Source organism: Amblyomma americanum, chromosome 4 (genome assembly GCF_052857255.1).
Source record: "Amblyomma americanum isolate KBUSLIRL-KWMA chromosome 4, ASM5285725v1, whole genome shotgun sequence".
NCBI lineage: Eukaryota > Metazoa > Arthropoda > Arachnida > Ixodida > Ixodidae > Amblyomma > Amblyomma americanum.
This window is the reverse complement of record NC_135500.1, coordinates 198,933,044-198,953,326: the sequence shown is the minus strand read 5'-3', so window position 1 is coordinate 198,953,326 and position 20,283 is coordinate 198,933,044. Positions and strand designations below refer to the sequence as shown.

General features: G+C 48.5%; 1 protein-coding gene across 1 annotated transcript; it reads right to left on the bottom strand.

The window, feature by feature from the left end:
• Positions 1-9,601: 9,601 nt before the first annotated feature.
• On the bottom strand, positions 9,602-19,992 carry LOC144129967 (thyrotroph embryonic factor-like). Its single transcript, XM_077664020.1, has 3 exons — positions 19,797-19,992; positions 12,679-13,044; positions 9,602-10,185 (listed from the first exon to the last, which is right to left on the bottom strand). Exons 1-3 carry the CDS (start codon positions 19,990-19,992, stop codon positions 9,695-9,697), a joined length of 1,053 nt encoding a protein of 350 aa, XP_077520146.1. The 3' UTR covers positions 9,602-9,694.
• Positions 19,993-20,283: the final 291 nt, after the last annotated feature.

Genomic DNA, 20,283 nt, shown 5'->3' with positions numbered 1-20,283 from the left:
GTGCCTTAGATTTAGCTCACAGAAGTAGTCATCAGGAGTACTTTGACTTGTTTGATTGTGGAGTGTAGAATTGTGCTTTTTTTTGTTGCTGGTTGGTTTGCCTTTGAGGTAAGCATTTATCTTGTACAGATGTGCGCCAAAAGGAAAGCCAGTTGCAAATGGATGCAGCAGGAACTGTAAAACTAGTATCTGAATTGCGCTAGCGCCTAAAATGAATAACTACCTCTGCTGCTGGCACTGCCTGGGAAATGTTAAACGTCTCTTTTCTACACTGCGTGGTTGGCATTTGGATTTCCTGACCTTCTGCGGGTTGTCCTCTCTATTGAAGCGTCCGCAAAGGAACTTCATCCGTACACCTTGCCGCTTGTGCAGCATCCCACATGAAGGCATTGTTTTTGCATGTACACACAAAAACAGTGTAATGGGGAGGTTGCTTGGTTGTAAATTATATATATGTATATATATATAATATACACACACACATATATACATGTGTGTGTGAAGAGTGTGCCAAATACAAGGTAAAACAGTAAAAAGACAGGCAAGCAGGTATGTCCGAAATAACTTTATTCCGCCACGCCTTCATATTCATACTCCTAGCTGTCCATGATTGTGCAACTGACTTCAAATCGGAAGAAGCTGAAACAGCCGATCATAGTGGTTGGCCGGAAAGAAAGCAGATCGCGAGAACCCGTCGTTCCTCTTTCATTGCGGTGTTGCATGTGTGTTGACCAAATGCAATCATGCGTAGTCTGCGGGAGCATCATAAATATGCACAGTTCGCTAACCTCGGAAACCTGGCCACACACGTGTCGCCACGCGAGTGTGAGAATGAGTAATTTTTTAGGCATTTACGATCTGTCGTATGCTCGCGGTTGAATGCTTCAGCTTCCTCTGTCACGGAGACGTGCCCATTGAAAGGCTAATAGTTTCCAATTTTCGGCAGTCAGCGACGCAGCAGCTGGCTGTGCGATTTACTCCGGCGGTATGCTTCCCCTGCGGCGCTTCATGATGGAGATAAGCAAGACGCTGCTCTTACTGCTTGCGCTCGTGTAAATCGCACAGCCAGGTGCTGCGTCTCAGCCCTGTCACCTTTTAAACGGTTGCGCTCCCGGCTGAATGAGCTGTTCGTTCGTTGGGCGGACCGTTTGAGAGCACTGAAATCGCGGCGTGCAGGCAGACGTGTCACTTGAACAAGGTGAGCTGACCGGCTGGTTGGTTTTGCATATTTCAACACCTTGCCACTTGTTGCTGTGCAGCTTGCCACATGACATTATTTCACATGTCGCGTGGCATTTTGTATTTGCGGGCATCTGCAGTGAGCGAAGAAAAGCTAATAGATAAAAAGTTGGAGACTGTTCACTCGGACGTTTTGCGGAACGTTCTACTACTATCTCGCTGAAAGTTTTCGCCTATATTCGTTGCTTGCTAAGTTGCATAATTAATCTCGACTAATTATGCAATTAACCCTTTGTGGGACTATGGGACAGGTACGTCCCACTTTGTTATCCGTACTAAAGGGCTCGTAAGGGGGAATGGGGCGCAGCAGTCCCAATTAAGCCATACGGTTACCTATCTTAAAGGCGCTCTGAAACACCTTCCGAGGAGAGCACATCAACTCGCTCAATCACTAATTTCAGAGCACCTTTAAGGTTTCAGTCATTTGTTTAAAAATGCAGCCGCGTTCACTAGATGATGTAGTGAGTCGAGACCTTGAAACATGCCATGAAACTTCGTTTTTTTTTTTTCGGGCGCGTTACAAATTTTTGGCTACATTCGACTTTGCAAAAAACAAAATGTCCGGTGAGTCATTCCTTTTTGTGCATAGAGAGGAACAACTCTAGATCATAACGTACACTTGTTCGGAAGGTTTGAGATGACTAGTAATAAGAGGAAAACGCTTTTTTTACCATGCTGAAAATAGTTGGGCATTAAACGACTAAATATTGAGTGGTAATTTTCAAACGTATGTACAGTTTGTTCGTTCACATAACAGGGCTCTTAGAGTGCATTTTTACAGTAAGACGCTGAGAACAATTGTCTGAGTGTGCCGGCGAACCACTTACACAACGGAGCAAACGGCGTGGTCCCGAGCGCTGTATAAGTACCTATCTAAGTACCACAGCATGGCGTCGATTTCTTGAAAATTCACAATTCGTTGCTCTTGGGTGGACGCTAATGAGTAATTGCACCATTGTAATTTACTCGACATTGGGGAATTTCTTTTAAGCTCTGGACTAATAGTTAACTATATGGTATCGGCAGCAAAAGTTTACAGGGTGCGGGTGTGAACCCGCCGCGGTGGCTGAGTGGTAGGGGCGCTCGGCTTCTGAGCCGGAGTTCCCGGGTTCGCAAAGGCGCCCGTGTGCTGTGCAATGTCACGGCACGTTAAAGATTCCCAGGCGGAGCCCTCCACTGCGGCGCCTCTTTCTTCTTTTCTACTTTCACTCCCTCCTTTATCCCTTCCCTTACGTCGCGGTTCAGGTGTCCGCCAATATGCGAAACAGATACTGCGCCATTTACTTTCCCCAAAAACCAATTTTCAATTTCCCCCCAGAACACTCATCCTGTAAACTGGTGGTGGTAGTGAAAAACTTAAAATTTTAATGTTCAAAAAGAGAGTTTGACACTCGGAAGGCCCCTCTACATGGTCGGTATCCTTAGTCCGGGACACCACACGACGAGGCCCCGTTCCGCGCCCGCTTTACCAGAGCCCTTTGGGACTCGAGCGAGGAGCAGTTGAGGAGGGCAGTCTCCCATGCCTCTCGGGTAGGGGTAAGGGAAGGGGGAAGGTGGGGATTTTGAGTACATGCCCACACTATGTTGAAGATATCGCAGGTCTTTCCACAGTGCGGGCATCGCCCATCTGTGTTAGGATCAAAATGTTTGACTACGGCAGGACAGAGAAGAGTTCCTGTCTGCAGGCGCCGCAGAGTTCGCTCCTCCGCCTTACTCAGCCTCTTGGCAGGGACCGGATAGAGGCGGTGGCTGTCGCAGTAATGGATTAAAATTTCGCGGAACCGCAGAAGCCTTTGAGCCAGGAGAGCTAGGATGAGGAGAGCTATATAGGAGGCGCCGGCCGCGTTTAGTACGCCCTGTTGCACTTTTACTGCTTAATTTGTGCTCTTGTTGACGAGAGGATCGATTTGAAATGTTTATTGCCGCTCTTCGAAAGATATTGAAGGATAACTGCGCTTCCAATTGCTACTACTATTAGAGGCTCATTCATGGGGACGCCCGAAGGGGGCACCACAGGGGATTCCTTTGTGCTCGCTAACCCGCGTGACTTGTACATGCTCTTTCGTTACAAATCAGGGCGGCTTGTCTTCTTTCTTTGGGCATAGTTATTGTTTGGCTTCGGCACAAGCACGTGCTTGGTTTTAACGCGATAGCGTTTACGAGCTCGTGTTGCACGAAAGACAGCGTCGGTGGCGTTGTCTCGCAAAAATCCTGATTGGTCGATAGGGTAATGACGTCACTGCCACATGACTTCGTGTGGGAATTTCAAACATGCGACAACGGTTACGTGAAAACGTGATGCCACGCGTGGAATGAGAGAGATTAAAACATGCCACGTAATGCGAATTGAAGGTCGCCGCATGTCTCGAATGATTTAACTTTATCAAGTAATTCATTTGGCTTAACAAGCCGCTCCTGGCTCGTCGGGGCCGCCTGCGCATGCGCTCTTAGCTCTCCGCGGAAGTGGTGAGCGCTATGCTGCAGCTCTCTAATTTCGTGATTCCCAGTGCTTCGGGCGGCGTTTTCTATTTCACTACTGACATTGACCTGTGCGCACGTGTCATGTTGTCGTATGCAGAAAACGTGCCGTTCCTGCGAGTTAAAGCGTGCTGCACGTAGAGTGCTTGTGAAAAGTGTGGAGCCCAATGTGGCCGGAATGCGGCGATCGACGCTCGCTGGTATCAAGGTTGCGCCGAACAATGAGGTATACATGTGCGTTTCGCTCTCAGGCGTTTGTTGATGTCGAGGTCACGCATGCCTCGTCGCCCAGTGCAACCTCGGTATACCGGCAGGCGATGCCGATAACAGCGCTCCCGTTCCGGCCACGATCGCGATGGGCTCCGAACTTTTGACGAATACTGTACGTCATGTCGGCCCATCTTTAACCCCTTGTAAAGTTCTTGCTCCCCGCCTCTGTTTTTCTCTTTAAATCTGTGACACTACCAGGGCGACATTACTGCGAAACGCTCTAGTCGTCCATTGCACGTTTTTGCGCAATCAAATGCACCCAAAATACGCTTTTTCTTGATTTATGAAATTTTCTTCACTTTTGTTAACGTATGCCCATATTTATTTGATCCCGATGGGCATTGAAACTGCCCTGGACTTCCTGTGGACGTTTAGGACGTCCATGGGATGTCCAGAGGACAGCCAACAGAGTTTCAATGCCCGTTGGGATGGTTCCTTAATTTTCGAAATTGAATGCCAGCGAAAGGTGGAAAGAGTCGCACCGGTCCCTAGCGCGCCAAACATGTATCGTATATTCTTGCTATGTCACTTGCACGGTTTTTACTGCGATTGTACGGCTCCTGCATGAGTCAGTTTCCGTTTACAAAGCAAACCACGGTCATGCGGTTCTAGCCTTTTTCCAAGGGTTTATGTGCAGCGTGAACTGATCTGTTGGCGAGCACCCTCTCGTTCGCTTTAACGAACTGCCCATGTAGTATCTATCCTGCATGTTGTCTTTGTACATTAAGGCAAGCGTTGCATTGTGTCTCATAAAACCTGAGTACCAGTTTGGTCAGCAGCAGTGACGGATGTATTGGTCGCTCTTGGAGAGGGGTGCTGTAGCACAGTCCTATTAAACCCACGTATTTTTTTTATTTTTTTTTGTCGCAAAAATAAGATTCAGCGTAATTTTTCTATGCGAAATTCTCGCTTCAGGGAAGGGCCCCCTGTCTGTATCGATTCCGTTGCAGGAAACCAAGTGTAGTTTGAATCTAATTTCTATCTCTGAAAGGACAGCCTTCGAATTCAAACAAAAATGAAGTTAGGTGGGGTTTAACCATGGCTGTACCCAAAGGTCAAGTGACAGCATTTTGGCAATAGCCAGGGCCAAATTTGGAGGTCGCCATCCCGCCGGGCATGCTCAGTTATGGTTGGACATCGATTTTGGTTTAAATCGGCCAAGGTCAAATTTAGGGGGTGACCCGGTTCAAATTTTGAAAATGATCCGGGCCAAACTTGGAGGTTGCCATCGTGTCGGGCACTGTGAATTATGTTTGGACATCGATTTTGGTACAAATCGCCCAGGGTCAAATTTCGGGGCTGGCCCGGGTCAAATTTCGGAAATGACCCGGGCCAGATTTGGAGGTCACCATCGTGTCGGGCACGCTCAGTTATGGTTGGACATCGATTTTGGTCCAAGTCCGCCCTGGTAAATCTGTCAATATGTTGCTTTCTTGTCTCAAGGTTAAACCAAGGTCAAATAAGGCACGGAATGGTGAGCGAATTTTGCATTGTGTAGAGCTATACCGCTGTAAAATACGTGTAGGTGAACAAACACATGCATTATGTTAAAGCAACTGTGCAGGCAAATAAATTACCGAGAGGTGAAATTAAAGCTTCTATGTGTTGAAGCTGCTGAAGATGCACAATTTTCTCGACCGGTGACATGACATGCAAGTCAGCAGAACAGACGCCTGCCACGGTGCCTTGAGAGCGTAGGCCTCAGCCTGCTTACTATCGGCGGCAGGATTTGGGGATGCCACAGCCGGTAGACACGGATCTTACTTGCTCCAGTGCCAGAAATCGACGCTGACGCAAATGATTTTGTTCATGTTTAATAGAACAACCGGCAAATCCGGACAGCAAACAAGCGCCCATGATAACACATTGCATCATATGACAAAAGAGTCTCTTCAGAATGCAGTACCTTAATTACATGAACACTGCGACCTTTCAGGTGTACGCGCTATACAGGATAAGTACATCGAGTTCGCTTCAATTTACATGGCACTGACGTGACACAGCACGTACACAGATGTACACAGCATAACAAGCAACCTGGAGGAACTGGCAAGTTTATCGATAACGGCAACGAGGCGCTCATGTGCTTCAGCAGCAGTGGTCATGAGGTAGGTAACGTTGTGAAGGTGGTGCAGTTTTTGCGCACTGTATCTCTGTAAAATTGGAGCTGCGCGCTCGTCATATTACTTAACGAACAGTAGTATTGGTTCGACGCTAAACAACAGTACTACGACTTAACCTGCGAGAGCGTGGTCGCTTAGTTAGCTGCCGTGGTAAGACCACTATGCATCACACCGGCATAGATTAAAGTAGAAGCTATATCTCGCCTTTCAGTCCAGACCTAAGAACTCGCGGCGTCTTGCTGAAGTCTGCTGTGATGGTTGACAACATTCTGCTCTGAGTCTGCTTCCATAGCGGCTGCAGCTGCGCGATTTCGGCACCACCCACTGAGGAGGTGCACATTTTTCCTGAACTAGACCTGCACAACGTCTGCACTTTTTTGAAACGAATGGCGTCGTGCAGACGGCGCCATCTTGAACCACTGAAACGAATGGCGTAGTGCAGCACGGTGAGAACCAGTTCACGTAGTGCAGGTGAATCGAACAGGCCTATGGAGTGGTACACCAGCGGCGGAAGGCAATGCTACTGGATTACTTTGCGCTGTTTTCAGCGTTGTGCACGTGTCTTAAGCAGCTTATTTGATTTCGCGAGTTGGATTTCATTAAGTCGCGACAGGGACCCTAGTGCATTCACAAACTTTTCTTACGCGTAGTGACGTATGCTGAAAACTTATCAGCGCCCTCCCTTGCCATCCTGGTTTACAATGTGCTGTGTTTGGCGTCGCGAATACTGGTTTTGCCCTCCACTGCGGCACCTCTTCTTCCTTTCTTCTTTCACTCCCTCCTTTACCCTTCCCTTACGGCGTGGTTCAGGTGTCCAACGATATGTGAGACAGATACTGCGCCATTTCCTTTCCCCCAAAACCAATTATTATTATTATAGGGGAGGGCCTAGGTGCCACAAAGTACCAGTCGCTTATTGAGTGCAGTAAAATCGTCTAATAATGCAATTTAAGGAAAGCGTAACTATATCGCTGTAATTATTCATCCCTTTTGATAAATCGCGGCCTTTACTTTGTAATGCTGAGGTTTCACTAAACCCTCTTGGCCATACTGCATGCGTAACGCCATCAGTGGTGGATTTATTATCATTTCTTGGAGGGGACGGGCCCATACGCACAATTATTATCTTTAACTTCCGAAGAAGCAAAAACGTGAGGGAGGGGGGAGTTGAAAAGATCAGCGAAATTTTCTTCAGCAGAAAATTTCTCGCTTCGTACAAATTCATAAATTCATTGTTTAATTTCTGCGCTTCTCTCACTACCTCCGCCTCCTTTTAAATCCACCCATGAACGCCAGTCAGCAACGTGCATGTTTTTTTTTTTTCGAAATGAAGCGGCCGTGTGCTCAATTCTGTTGTTTTATTTCTTATGTGCCTATTTTTTTCTACGTTATAATTATTTTTGAAAAAAAGAAAAAGCTGGAAGACAGTGGCCAATTCTTTATACACTGCTGTTCATTGAGGAAGGAACTGCTGGCACTTTTATCGAACCAGACTACTAACGTTACTATGATCACCGTCTCCACAGCTTTAAAACTGATTTTGTCGTTGCACGCAAAAGCAGAGGATACGAAGGAACGAGCTCACGAGAAAGTAAGGAAGCATACATACTAACGACTCGCGAAAAATACGTCGTGTGCAGCACCCACAGCCTGAATGCGCTCGGATGGTTCCTGACTGTTGGTATAGATGTGTAGCTAAAAATAAGATCGCGAGAGAGAAAAAGACCATTGCATACAGTAGCTGGTATACCCTAGTTCCTTTCTTCGTATAGGCTGATTTGCAGGGGCGATTCCAACCGGAACCTGCGGCTAGAAGAAACAGTGAGGAGGCCTTCGAGCAGCGTCATTGATTAATAAATAAAAATAGGACGCAGCTGGTCGCTCTTCGAGTGTCCACAGTCTACCTAAAACAAAGAAAATGGTGCTCAGCTGCTGACCCGAAAGACGCGGGTTCGATTCCGGCTTCGGCGGGCGAATTTCGATGTAGGCGAAATTCTAGAGGCCCATGTACTGTGCGATGTAAGTGCACAGTGGGACGTTCAACCCCCGTACACCATAAAACAAAGAATATGTAGTGCACGTGCAGGAGTACAAGATGACTGCGCAGTGGTATAAGAAGGAATATTTCTGCCTTGTGTTCTCGCGTCTTGTTATAACGCTGTCAGCACTCTGTGCCAGAACAAAGTCGTGAAAAAATAGCGCTAAACCACGCAATCCACAAGAAAGAACAAAGGCGAGACACAGTCGCCTGTGTCTGGTATTCGTTCTGTTTTGTGGTTTGCATGGTTTTTCGCTATTTTTTTTCACCAATTCAAGTATACACCAGCTAGACCCAAAAGAGGCGTTAAGGCAGAAGGAAGCTTAAACAGCAATCTCTCCACCAAAGCACGCTGGTCTTTTAGTAAATGAGGTCAGAAAGTCTTGCGTCTCGTTACCGCTCGTTCTAATGTCAATGTCAATGCAATTGTCAGTGTCAAATAAACTTTTTCTAACCACAGAAAGTTACCTAGGAGACAAATGCGCCACACTAAAGGACCCACATGCAATCAGATGGGCATTTTGTAGCGATAGCTACATTACGGTAGCATTCCGAGCCTTCAGCGTGGCGGCGCGCCACCCTGTGACGCTGTGGCGCCACGCTGTCACGTGGTTAGTCACGTGGTGCGGAGCAGCTGCTGGCGGCGCGGCGCCGTGACTGATCACGTGGTTGGTCACGTGACCAAGTTCCACTCAGCCAGCTGTAGCTATCGCGTCACTCCAGGTTTAACCAGAGCTAAGCCACCGCGATTTTTTTTTATGGAGGCATATAATGAAGGCTTATTTTATGTGAAGGCTCGTTCTTTCGCCCGCGTCTTGCGAAGTGCGGCTATTTCATTGGAGGTCGGCAGGAGAGGTTTGACAAGTAGTGAGCCTGTGCCCGGGAATCGGTTATCACAACGGAAGGAAACTTCCCAGGCGAACGACCTTTGCTGCTTCATTTCCGCATCAAGACGATTGGTTCAGCTGCGCCGCGAGGTAAGCGTGAGCTCTTTGTCACCCAATGTGACGAGGTCCACGGGTGACGAACGTCTGAGAAAGCGCCGTCACCCCTTTCGGCACCTCTGTGCTTTGAACGGTTAAATCTGCGCTCGCTACTCTCCGTATTTGGCTACCTCAGACTTCCATTTGCGTCTCACACTCGAACAAAATTCGAAGGGACGGCATTTCGAGAGTGACAACACCGCCTAGAGATGTGCCCCGTTGGGAGAAGTCCATTGCACCCGAGGGGGATAACGCAGAGAAGTCCTGAAATGCCGTTCGCCCAGGACAGTTCCTTCACGGGCAGACTCGCTATACCCTTCAAACAACTCCCGCAAGGCGCAGCGCAGTGGAACAGTGTGGCCTCCGTGATCGGCACTTCATGCGCATCCAGGGGCACACCGGACCCCGGAGGACGCCAGGAGGTGGGAGCCGAAGGCGTTGGCGTCCGCTGGGTGAGGAGGTTGTGGCGGCTGCCACTCGTCGTGCGCGGCGCTGCTGCGCTGAGCCCAGGCAACGCCTGCGCCTAGAGGGTGGCCCTGGTGCCCCCGAGCCGGCAGCCCCAGTCAGGGCTCGTAGTCGTGCAGTCGCTTCCTGAGCATGTCGTTCTCCTGCTGCAGCTTGTGCACCTCTTCGCGCAGCGCGATGTTCTCCTTCTCTAGGTACGACGCCCGGAGCACGATCTGGTTCTCCTTGACGCGACGCACCTCCCGCGACCGCTTGGCCGCGATGTTGTTCTTCTGGCGGCGCGCCCAGTACTTGTCGTCCTTGAGCTCGTTAGGCACGAACTGCTTGCGCGACTTCTTGACGATGGGCTGCGGCTTGAGCTCGTCCTCGGAGAACGGGTGGTGGCTGGGGTCGAAGTCGTCGTGGCCCGGGAGGTTGGCGAGCGCCAGGTCCGTCTTGGTGAAGCCGCAGTCGATGGGCACCACGGACCCTGTGCTCGGTGAGCCCGGGCGCCGCGCGGCCATGGGGTCGCACGCGGGCCTCCTGGCAGCCGACTCTTCGCCCCGGAAGTGCTCCGCCAGAGACTGCATCGAGTAGCAGGCGCCCTCCGCTGCGTTGGAGAAAGCGAGGGAGGGAGCTCGACACAGGCCTCCTAAACGACGTTAGACCCCGGTTCGTGGGCCTCCTAGACCTTAAACTCCTTAAGGACTCGCCACTACCTTGCGCCTCGTCTGGCGTACGCTTATTCTTTAACAAGAGCTGTTGTCGGGCTAGTTGGTGATCATCCGCATAAGCCATGTTATGTTGCGCTAAAACTACGACACAAAGGAGAAGAAAGCATAGCACAGGACGAGCGCTAACTATCAACTTATTTATTCAGGGGCCGAGCCCCTAAATATAGAAAAAAACACGCGCATGTGCGCACGGTACATTCACGACAAGCCCTGATACACGTGTGCACTCATCATACCCTAAAAGACAGAGCCCATAAATGCCAACTCGTTATTGTACAAGCCTACTGACACATCACTTACACAATTGCTACCGTTATTTACAAGAAACGCTTCTAAAATTTCGCGTGCATTGGCAATACTGCCCCTGCCAAGAATATCTCCTGAAGACACGGTAGACATTTGCAAACTCTGCAATGTTCAGACAAATTTGCCCTGCTATCCTTATCGCCTAATAAACGCTCATGCTCACCCGCGCGATCATTTACGCAGCGCCTTGTCTGGCCTGTATAGGCCTTTCCACGTGTCGCTAGTATTTTGTGACCAACTCCTGTCCCGCATTTTACAAAGGGCTTTATGATTTGCCGTGCGTGAGCACACAGCTGGCCTAGCCTTTTTGGCGCCGAGAACACCATCGGTACCTCGCACCTGCTGGCCACTTTCTTCAGGTCGTGCTCGATCTTGCGTACGTAAGGCATCGCAACAGGTTTCGTAGCATTGTTTGTAGCCCTTTTGCGCTCTTTTCCTTTCAACTTCTGGAGCAGGGATTCACTTACCGCCGCCACTTGTAGTTTGTGAGTATACCCTTCAACTTCTTCCGCTGTGCACCAACATATGCACAGCAAATGTTTAGGGGGTGCCAGCTGGGCTCAATTACCAAACAAGCCTCATGGCTGCGAGTCGTGACGTGCCCCGCGAAGCCTGGCTCAGGAGCCTATCCAAAAATCGCATATGTACGTACACGTTCGTCTAGTCCTTACGAGATTATGGAATACGTGTCATATACGTTTCATATGCGTGCTGCATCCGGAGCTGGGCACCGAAGACACCTGACGTTATTCGTTACGCAGCTTTACAACGGCTCCATATGAGTTCATATGGAGTCCATATGAGTTCATACGAGGCATATTTCTTGACACATATAGTAACTCGTATGCAACCCATATATGAACTCATACGAGATGCATTTGTGACACATACAGCTCATGTTTAACACAACTGAATTAATTCGAGACACATATGAATTCGTATGAAATTTTTCAGTAGGGGAATGATGAGGCAACACCGCCATTTTTGCATGTCACGATACTTATTGAAACCCTAATGTGAAATGTGCTTTTGGGGAAGGAGTCAGTAAAGTCTCAGCGACTCGTAGATATGTCCTGACCCCCGTGGCCTCCGCTCCTGGACCGAATATGCAGTGGCATTCGAACCTCTCTCCTGAAGGAAGTGGTGCGCACCGCTCCCTCCTGCCCTTAACACTATTTAATAATGGTGAATAGATAATAACGCTGGAAATGTATGTATGGCAGTGTTGATCTCGCGTTTCCGTAACTAGAGATTTACGGTGGATATATGTTACATTAACGCATAAATGCATTCGCCGCTGACAGAAATTAACGGCCGTAATATTGTTTCTGACTTCTGACACATATGGGAAAGCCTGCTTTCATTTCATTTACACGAATCAGTGTGTGACATGTTATCTTAAGGTACAATTCTGAGGACAATTTTAAGTGCTACTCTGGTCGACAGTATGTCAAGAATGGGTTGTGCTCCTGGGAAAGAGAACTTTCCAGACCTTCATTTCACTGCAACTCCTTTCAATCTCGTGGCTAAATTCAAAAGTCAGCCCGGGAGGCTAAGCACATTCATCAACCCTCGTATTAGGACTGGCGAAAAAGTTATTCCAAAGCACCAGCATCAGCTTCGCCACAGCCCTGCATCGTTCTGTGCGGAGCTGTATGAGAAATCACTGCAATAAATAACAAAACCCCCCAAAACCCCAACCCTTCACCAGAATCTGTCGCGTCAAATCCCCCGCCTGTTAAGGGAAGGAAGGCGGAAATGGCGCGTGAAACAAACGCCACTTTGGGCAGCAGGCACGTAGCCAGGATTTTTTTTTTCTTTTTTTGGGGGGGGGGGGGGGGGGGGGAGGGTCCAAGGTAACTTCTGGTTGGTGGTGAGGGACGCAGTGCTGAGCGCTGCCAAAAGAACAGGAAGGGTGGCTTTGATACGAGCCTGTTTGGCAGTGAGCGTCCGGATTTCGTCTCGAGCACATTAAAAGTAGCATGTCAACAAGCGCTCCGAGCTCTGGAAACCTTAGGTAATACGCGACAAAGGGTTAAGGTGGAGAAAGGCGTTTCACTTGCTGGAGTTATGGGTGAGCCTCTGCTGGGCGCAGCCGAGCTCTCCGTTGGGGGGTGCCGCTGCTAGCCCTGGCTCATCAGGCTGCTGCAGGCCTCCGGGATCCGGGACGAGCCTGTGTGGGTCTGCCAGGGCGACGGTGGACTGCCTGAACGGGTTGTGGCGTGGCGAGAGCGCGGCGCCGCCTTTGCCGCCGGCCACGCCGTTCTCGCTGAGGAACTCGTCCAGGTCCATGTACTCGAGCTTCAGCTCGTTCAGGGTGCGGTCCCACAGCATTCCGCCACCCGCGCCGGCTCCGCCGTCGTACGCCACGGCTGCCGTTGGGTCCTTGGCGTCAAGCTTATCCTTCTTGTCCGTCGGAGATCCTGCCCCTGCGAGACCTTGAGCCCGTCGAGTGAGTCCGCTACCTTTAGCCCGAACGACACAGCACTAGCACCTCCAGGCCAGAGGCAGGGGGGCCTCAACAGCTGAGTTATTGTTTCCTGGTGTGGGGCACCACGACACAAGCAAGCAAAGACAAACTATACAAGCTGCAAAAGAAAGCGGTACGTATTGTCGCCAATAAACCCTACGACGCCAACACTGAGCCCATTTTAAAAGTATTATATCTGACACCCGTAAATGCTATGTATGCACGACAATACGCTGCTAAACCGTTATCAGGCATCTCCTAAACACAGCGACAGATTCCTACAGCATCTTTCATGCTTGAGTGCGAAAGAACATGTCCGCTCTTTGCGAATGAATGCACACTGGCAAGGTCCAAGAGCCCGCACTAACTATGGGCACCAAATGCTGTCCTACATATTACCAACACCGCTGAATTCTCCTGCTGTATAACTGCTTTCATATGTTTGTATCGTACCATAAATGTCAGTATATATATATAGCGTTGCCGGGTATTTGTCAGCTACAATTATCCTTTATGTGAACCGTCTGCCTTGTAAGGGAGCGCAGACCTCGTCAAGCCTGGTTTGGCTTTTTTTCTGCGTTTTGCTCAGTATCCGCAATACTGAAGTAAAATTTGATTGAATCCATGGGCGCATAAGAATGACACTAATTCCCCTGTGCGCACTACGCGTCTATTTCAAGCGCCTCTAATGCTGCTATATATAACCTGTTTCATAAAATTATACATTCTAAAACCAGGCTTTAAATCTGAAAGGGATAGAAAATACAGGGAGTCATTCCTAATCCACAATTTCAGAATCTTACAACCAACAGGGATCAGCACCTCCAAAGGAAACATAGAATCTCTTCGGTACATTCCGGCGCTGACAGATTTCTTTAAAAAAAGGTCTTGCACGTGGTCAGGGTAAAAAAAACAACAACGAATACCCCATTTTTTTTAGTGCTGCATATCCCTGTTAAGCACAGCACCACGTGCTACCATTTCTCAGGAATCCTTTGCTTTCAAACTCCCCCCCCCCCCCCACCCCTCTTCTCCTTCCGCCCTTTCTCTGCACCCCCTTTCTTTTTCTTCGCTACCAGCTATTTATTTCGGCCTTGCTGTTCAATTGCGATCTGGTTATTCCAGGTCAGCCAAATCAGTCATGTCACCTGTCGCAGCTCCCCATGTGTGGACACACAGCCCTTCAAGCCCATATTCGCTATCTCCCCGCCCTCCCCACCCCTCGGATTCCTTTGTACTGAGCTGAAGTATTTTTCACAGTTTTGCAGGGCAGCTGGTTACTCCTCCTTAGCTGCCATCATGCCTGGACAAGATTCACACTTCCCATCCTAACTGGGGTCACAACTGCAGCGCAAACCACGAACACTTAAGGAAGAAACACCAATAGACAAGGACAATCGCTGCTGGTTGGTGTCTCATGCTTATGTGTTCGTGGTTTGCGCTGCATTTATGTCTCAAGAAAGCAGCCAACTTTCTAGAAAGCTCGTGTTTCTGAACGCCATCCTAGCACCCCCCTCACCGGGCTTTCCTCCTCGGAGAGAAGGGCCTATTTAAAGCCCGCCAGTGATGAACGCTTTGCCCAGACGAAGACAAGCCCTGTTGTCGAAACGTAGGCAAGCGCTCCGAGGCTTTCTCCTTACTTGTTCATTTCGTGTGTTTCATTCCAGGGATTCGTCAGTGGGAAATCGAAGAAGCTACGTATCCCCAATCCTCTTCGTCGAAGCACTTGTTGTTTAATTTTATCGGCAGCCTTTGCCTTGACACTCCTCATGGCCTAGCCTTGTTCCTCCTGAGCTGGGGCTACACTATTTTTCGGTCGGCGTCTTGCCGAAACATCGATCGTATCTTACATGACGGCGGACATCGAGATTCGCCGGGTTCGGGCAATGGTTTCGGATTTCATGGGCGCATAAAAGTGACGCTAATTTTTTTGTGCGCTCTGCGCGTCCCTCTCAAGCGCCTCTAGTGCTGCTATATATAACCTGTTTCATTTTAAATAGTGCAAAATTTTTACAAAAGCGCTATAATCGCTACACAGCACCGCTTTCGAGGTTGCGGTATCTGATCTTGCGGATACCGTGTTCAAACATATTTCTGAATAATATTTGTTTAATTATCCGGCATGTTCCGATGAACGTTCTATTCAATCTGCTGTAAACAATCATTCACGAATAAACAGCGTGTATGGCTAGCAGCCTGATGCTCGGTAAGGCAGCCAGTCAAATCTAAGGAATTGAATTTTGTCTATCTGTTGGCAAACAAATAACTTGACAGTGCCAGTGATATTAATGGGTTGGCTGTTTACATGTTGCGGAGGGTATAAAGTCTCTAACCTCACATTGTATTCAATTGACAACACTTCCACTCTAATTTGATAGCACAATGCCCGGTGTGCGTGCACAGCAGAATGTAAACATCCGTTCTCCGGATCCTAGTTGCCAGAAATCGGAATTTTGTTGACATTAGAGTTATGTTTTTAAATTTGCTTATGATGGATAGAAAACTGAGGACGTGATTGACCGAGAGGTACCTTCTTTCTTCTCTCCCCCACACACACGCACCTTAAAAAAATTAGCAGTGGCTTAGCTCGGCTATGCCAGTATATACGTAGCGAAAGCTAAGGCATAGCTTGGCTAGCCTTGGTTAATCTTGATGGCAAGTCCAGGTTAGTCTGGTTGTCTGGCTAGTTGTTGTCACGTGGTTCGTCACGTGGTTGGTCACGTGGTGCGGTGCGAGCACGGTGGGAATGCGAGTTCGTGGCTAATGTAGCTTTCGCTACAAAAATTGCCGCCATCCCGTACTGAAGAAGCCTAGGCCCACCTATATGACTTTTTTTGTAACGAAAGCTACATTGCCGACGAACTCGCAGTTTCGCCGTGTTCGCATTCCCACCGTGCTCGCATTCCCACCGTGGTCGCACCGCGCCACGGGACCAACCACGTGACGAACCACGTGACAACAACTAGCCAGACAACCAGACTAACCTAGACTTGCAATCAAGATTAACCAAGGCTAACCAAACTATGCCTTAGCTTTCGCTACGTATAGCCTAGCATAGCCGAGCTAAGCCACTGCCATTTTTTTATGTTTGGGTGCGTGATATCTGAGTGGAGTCGGTCATCGACCCTTACTCCATACATTCCGGTTAGTCCTGATTTTCACGTGACCACAATTGCTCCCATCGCTATCATCATCATCAGCCTACCCATACCCCTTCCAGGACAAAGGTCCCTCCCATATCTCTCCAATCACCCTGTCCTTTGCCAGCTGCGGCCACCTTATCCCCGCTAACTTCATAATCTCATTCGCCCGCCTTACCTTCTGCCACCCCCCACTTCGCTTGCCTTCACTTGGAATCCAGTCCGTTACCTTCAACGACCATCAGTTACGTTGCCTGCGCATTAGATCCCTGCCCGTACTCATATCTTCTTGATTTCGACTAGGGTGTCATTCACCCGCATTTTTTCCCTGACCGACTACGCCCTCTCCTTTTCTCTTAACGTTGCATCTATCATTTTCCTTTCCATATAGCTCGCAGTGTTGTCCTTAACTTAAGCTGAACCCTTTTCGTTAGCCTCCACGTTTCTTCCCCATAAGGGAGTACTGTTAAAATACAGCTATAATATAATTTTCTCTCGAGAGCTGCTGGTAAGATGCTATTAATTATCTGAGAGTACCTACCAAATGCACTCCCCCATGCTTATTCTCGTAGTTATTTTACTTTCGTCGTCTGGATCTGCGGTCACTACCTGCCCTATGTAAACGTATTCCCTTACAACTTCCAACGTTTGTCTGCCTACCGCAAACTGCTATTTTCTTCCAATACTGTAGGACCAGGCTTTAGTTGTGCGCATATTAATACTTATATTAATCTTTCTGCTGCAAGCAGGAGGGAACAGCAAGCGTTTTGCTCTCCTCTTGAAAAATATTATCCCCAATATTATATTTTTTTAAATTCCACGAAGAAGTAAAAATAAACACGGCTACTGAGTGTAAAGTAAGCGTGCCCAACCCCCTCCTCCCCGTAATGCCAGTGCCTGTACCCTGTTTTGATTTGTTTTGAATTTTCGTTGTTACGTGCCTGTGCTGCTTGAATCCTGTCTTGGATTGCGGTATTGTAAGAAGCGTAAGAATTAAAACAAGAAATAAGGAAAACATTCCCTGTTAGCAGCTTACCAGTATCTCCCGAGAGAAAATTATATAATAGCCGTATTTTAACGGTACTCCCCTATGAGGCATAAACGCGGAGGCCAACGAAAAGGGCTCAGGGTTCAACTTAACTTAAATTGAGGACAATAGACCGACTTACACGGAGAGTGTTGTAAACGCTCTGCCTTACCACTGTGGCGAACGCCAAGCGCGTGTCTCTCACGCTTTCCCTCCTTCCTTCCTCCCCTCACCCTCGACCGGTCACGCTATATAAGCTGGCTGGTCAGTACGAATAAAGGCTTTTCTATCCCGAGCGTCCGTCTGTGTTCCAGGGAAGCACGGCACGCGCAATGCGCGTACTATATGTATCTATGTAACAGAAAGGAATTGCCTGTATGGCGCCAGTGTTATGCCCCTTTCTGCGCAAAAAGTTCCTTTGCAGGAAGAGAGGACATAACTCTGCCTTCAGACCTGTGAGGCTGACTGTGGCGACAACTTCAGCCGACGGGCTAATATCTCTCAATGGCATAAAACAATCAGTGAAGATACACGAAGACTAACAACTACTGGGCACTTTAAGACCGTGAACGCAGGGCCTCTCGTAACCCCAACAATCAAACAAATGTTTCTTCTTCAGCTTCCTTTAACATTATTACTGTGAAAGGCGGAATTATCCTACAGTTCCCTAAGCTTGCTAATAAAAATTACGGTGGGCACTTAAGTCTACTTACGTACTGTGAATGCCTGTGAATGCGAAAGCATGCACGCGGGGTGTTCGGTTGCGGTGATGGCGTACTGCTCTAATGCAGTGGCCAACGAAGCTGATCTGTTGCGTCGCCCGAATGGAAGTCGGTGAAGACGACGACACCCAAACCAAGCGCGAGAAAGTTGCGTTCTGCATTTCCCGTTTCATTTCGTTGTTCCTTTTTGTTTACTTCTTCCGACCTCACCATTCATTTTAATTTCGTTCAGGAATTATTTACCTCAAAAATTCTCTGTGCCCCCCAATTCGTGGCCAATCCCCCTATGTGGGCATGTGCCATAGTATGAGGACACCACCAACAACAACAACAAGTGGCGGTTTAGCGTGTGAGGTGTTGTGCTGCGGTGATGGCGCAGTGCTCTAATGAAGTGGTCAGCGAAGATTATCTATTCGCGCCGGCTGGGGTTCGAAATCCACTTCGGGAGAAATTTTGCCATCAGGTCACGTGAATTTTTGGACTGACTGACGTGGACGACTGCGACAATGCCGGATTTTCCGCCTCATGAGCCATATAATGTTTTCGCATTAAAACTCAAGATGCCGCCGTGGTTGTCGCTGCTTGCAGCAGTAAGCACCCAGTGGGAATTAGCGGAGGCCATTTTGACTACGACCTTTCTTTCTGTCAGGATCGCTATCGTGTCCTGATTACGTGTATGCCACCTATTAGCATAATTTATCCGGAGACAGTCGCTACTATTCCGATGGAGCGACCCCAAAAATGGGAGGGTGAGGAGGAGATAGAGAAAGCACGAAAAGTGAATACACCAAATTAGGACAGTGGCTTTACTTTCGGGCTGTTTTTCGCTCAGAAGGAACTTTGTACTGCCCAGGGAAATGTTCGCTGTTATTCAGCGCTGATTGGGTTAATACGAATTAATAATAATAATAATAATAATAATAATAATAATAATAATAATAATAATAATAATAATAATAATAATAATAATAATAATAATAATAATAATAATAATAATAATAATAATAATAATAATAATTGGTTTTTAGGCAAAGGAAATGGCGCAGTATCTGTCTCATATATCGGCGGACACCTCAACCGCGCCGTAAGGGAAGGGATAAAGGAGGGAGGGAAAGAAGAAAGGAAGAAAGAGGTACCATAGTGGAGGGCTCCGGAATAATTTCGACCACCTGGGGATCTTTAACGTGCACTGACATCGCACAGCACACGGGCGCCTTAGCGTCTTGCTTCCATAAAAACGCTAAGGCGCCCGTGTGCTGTGCGATTTCAGTGCACGTTAAAGATCCCCAGGTGGTCGAAATTATCCCGGAGCCCTCCACTATGGCACCTCTTTCTTCCTTTCTTCGTTCACTCCCTCCTTTATCCCTTCCCTTACGTATTGCTTTATTTTATTTTTCAGTTTTACTTCGTTTGCGAGAATCAGCTGACGAGTGCTCCTTACTCTGCAGCCCTACTGTAGTTACGATGCAGCATCGCGTCAATGCGAACTGTAATAGCTGCCCTAATATGAAAATCGTAACACCGTAAGGAGGTACGGCTTGCCATACACGGGCCTAGGCTACACCGCCTACCACAACAAAATGGGGCTTGGGATGCAAATTTCGGTGCCCTTCCCGGAACGATGCAAACAGAAACGGTTTCAGCAATGCGCAAGCCACCTTAGTTGCTTAATAATACCATTAGCCAGGTAAGCTTCCCATTCACTTGTTCACTGCTTGTCGTCGCACAACTGATAAGACAGTATGGAGTTGACGTAACCATCGCTTCGCTGTAGAAGAACCAGCCAAGTGTATCGGATTCGAAGGCAGAGCGAGGGACCTACATCGGTCGCTGGCGGTCCCTGGTGGCGGAGGCGGCACCCTGGACGCCATTTCGTGCCCGTCCAGGTATCCCCTGAGCCCGATGCCATACGTCGGCGGAGCCAGGGGGCCCGGCCTGCCCAGGAGGGTATCGTCCATGCGGCTCTGGTCGGCCGCCCCTATCGCCGTGGGCCCTGCGCGGAACAACCCACGAGCCATAATTGCTTGCGCCCGACCGTCTTCACCTGCAAGTGTTAAGCACTGAAGGGAGGAAGAGTGTGGAAGTGCACGATGTCTCCATTAAAGGGACACTGAGGAGAAATTGAAGTTGGCTTGTATCGATAGAATAGCAGCTCCTGATCACAAAAACGCCACTCTTCCTGAAAACAAAGCTCTTGTAATGTAGAAAATAGCAAGAACCAAAATACAGGTGTCGCCGCCACAGGCCAATCTCGCAAGTACAAGCGTGATGACTTCCTAGGACAAGAGGCGCCATCTTGAAGGAATTTT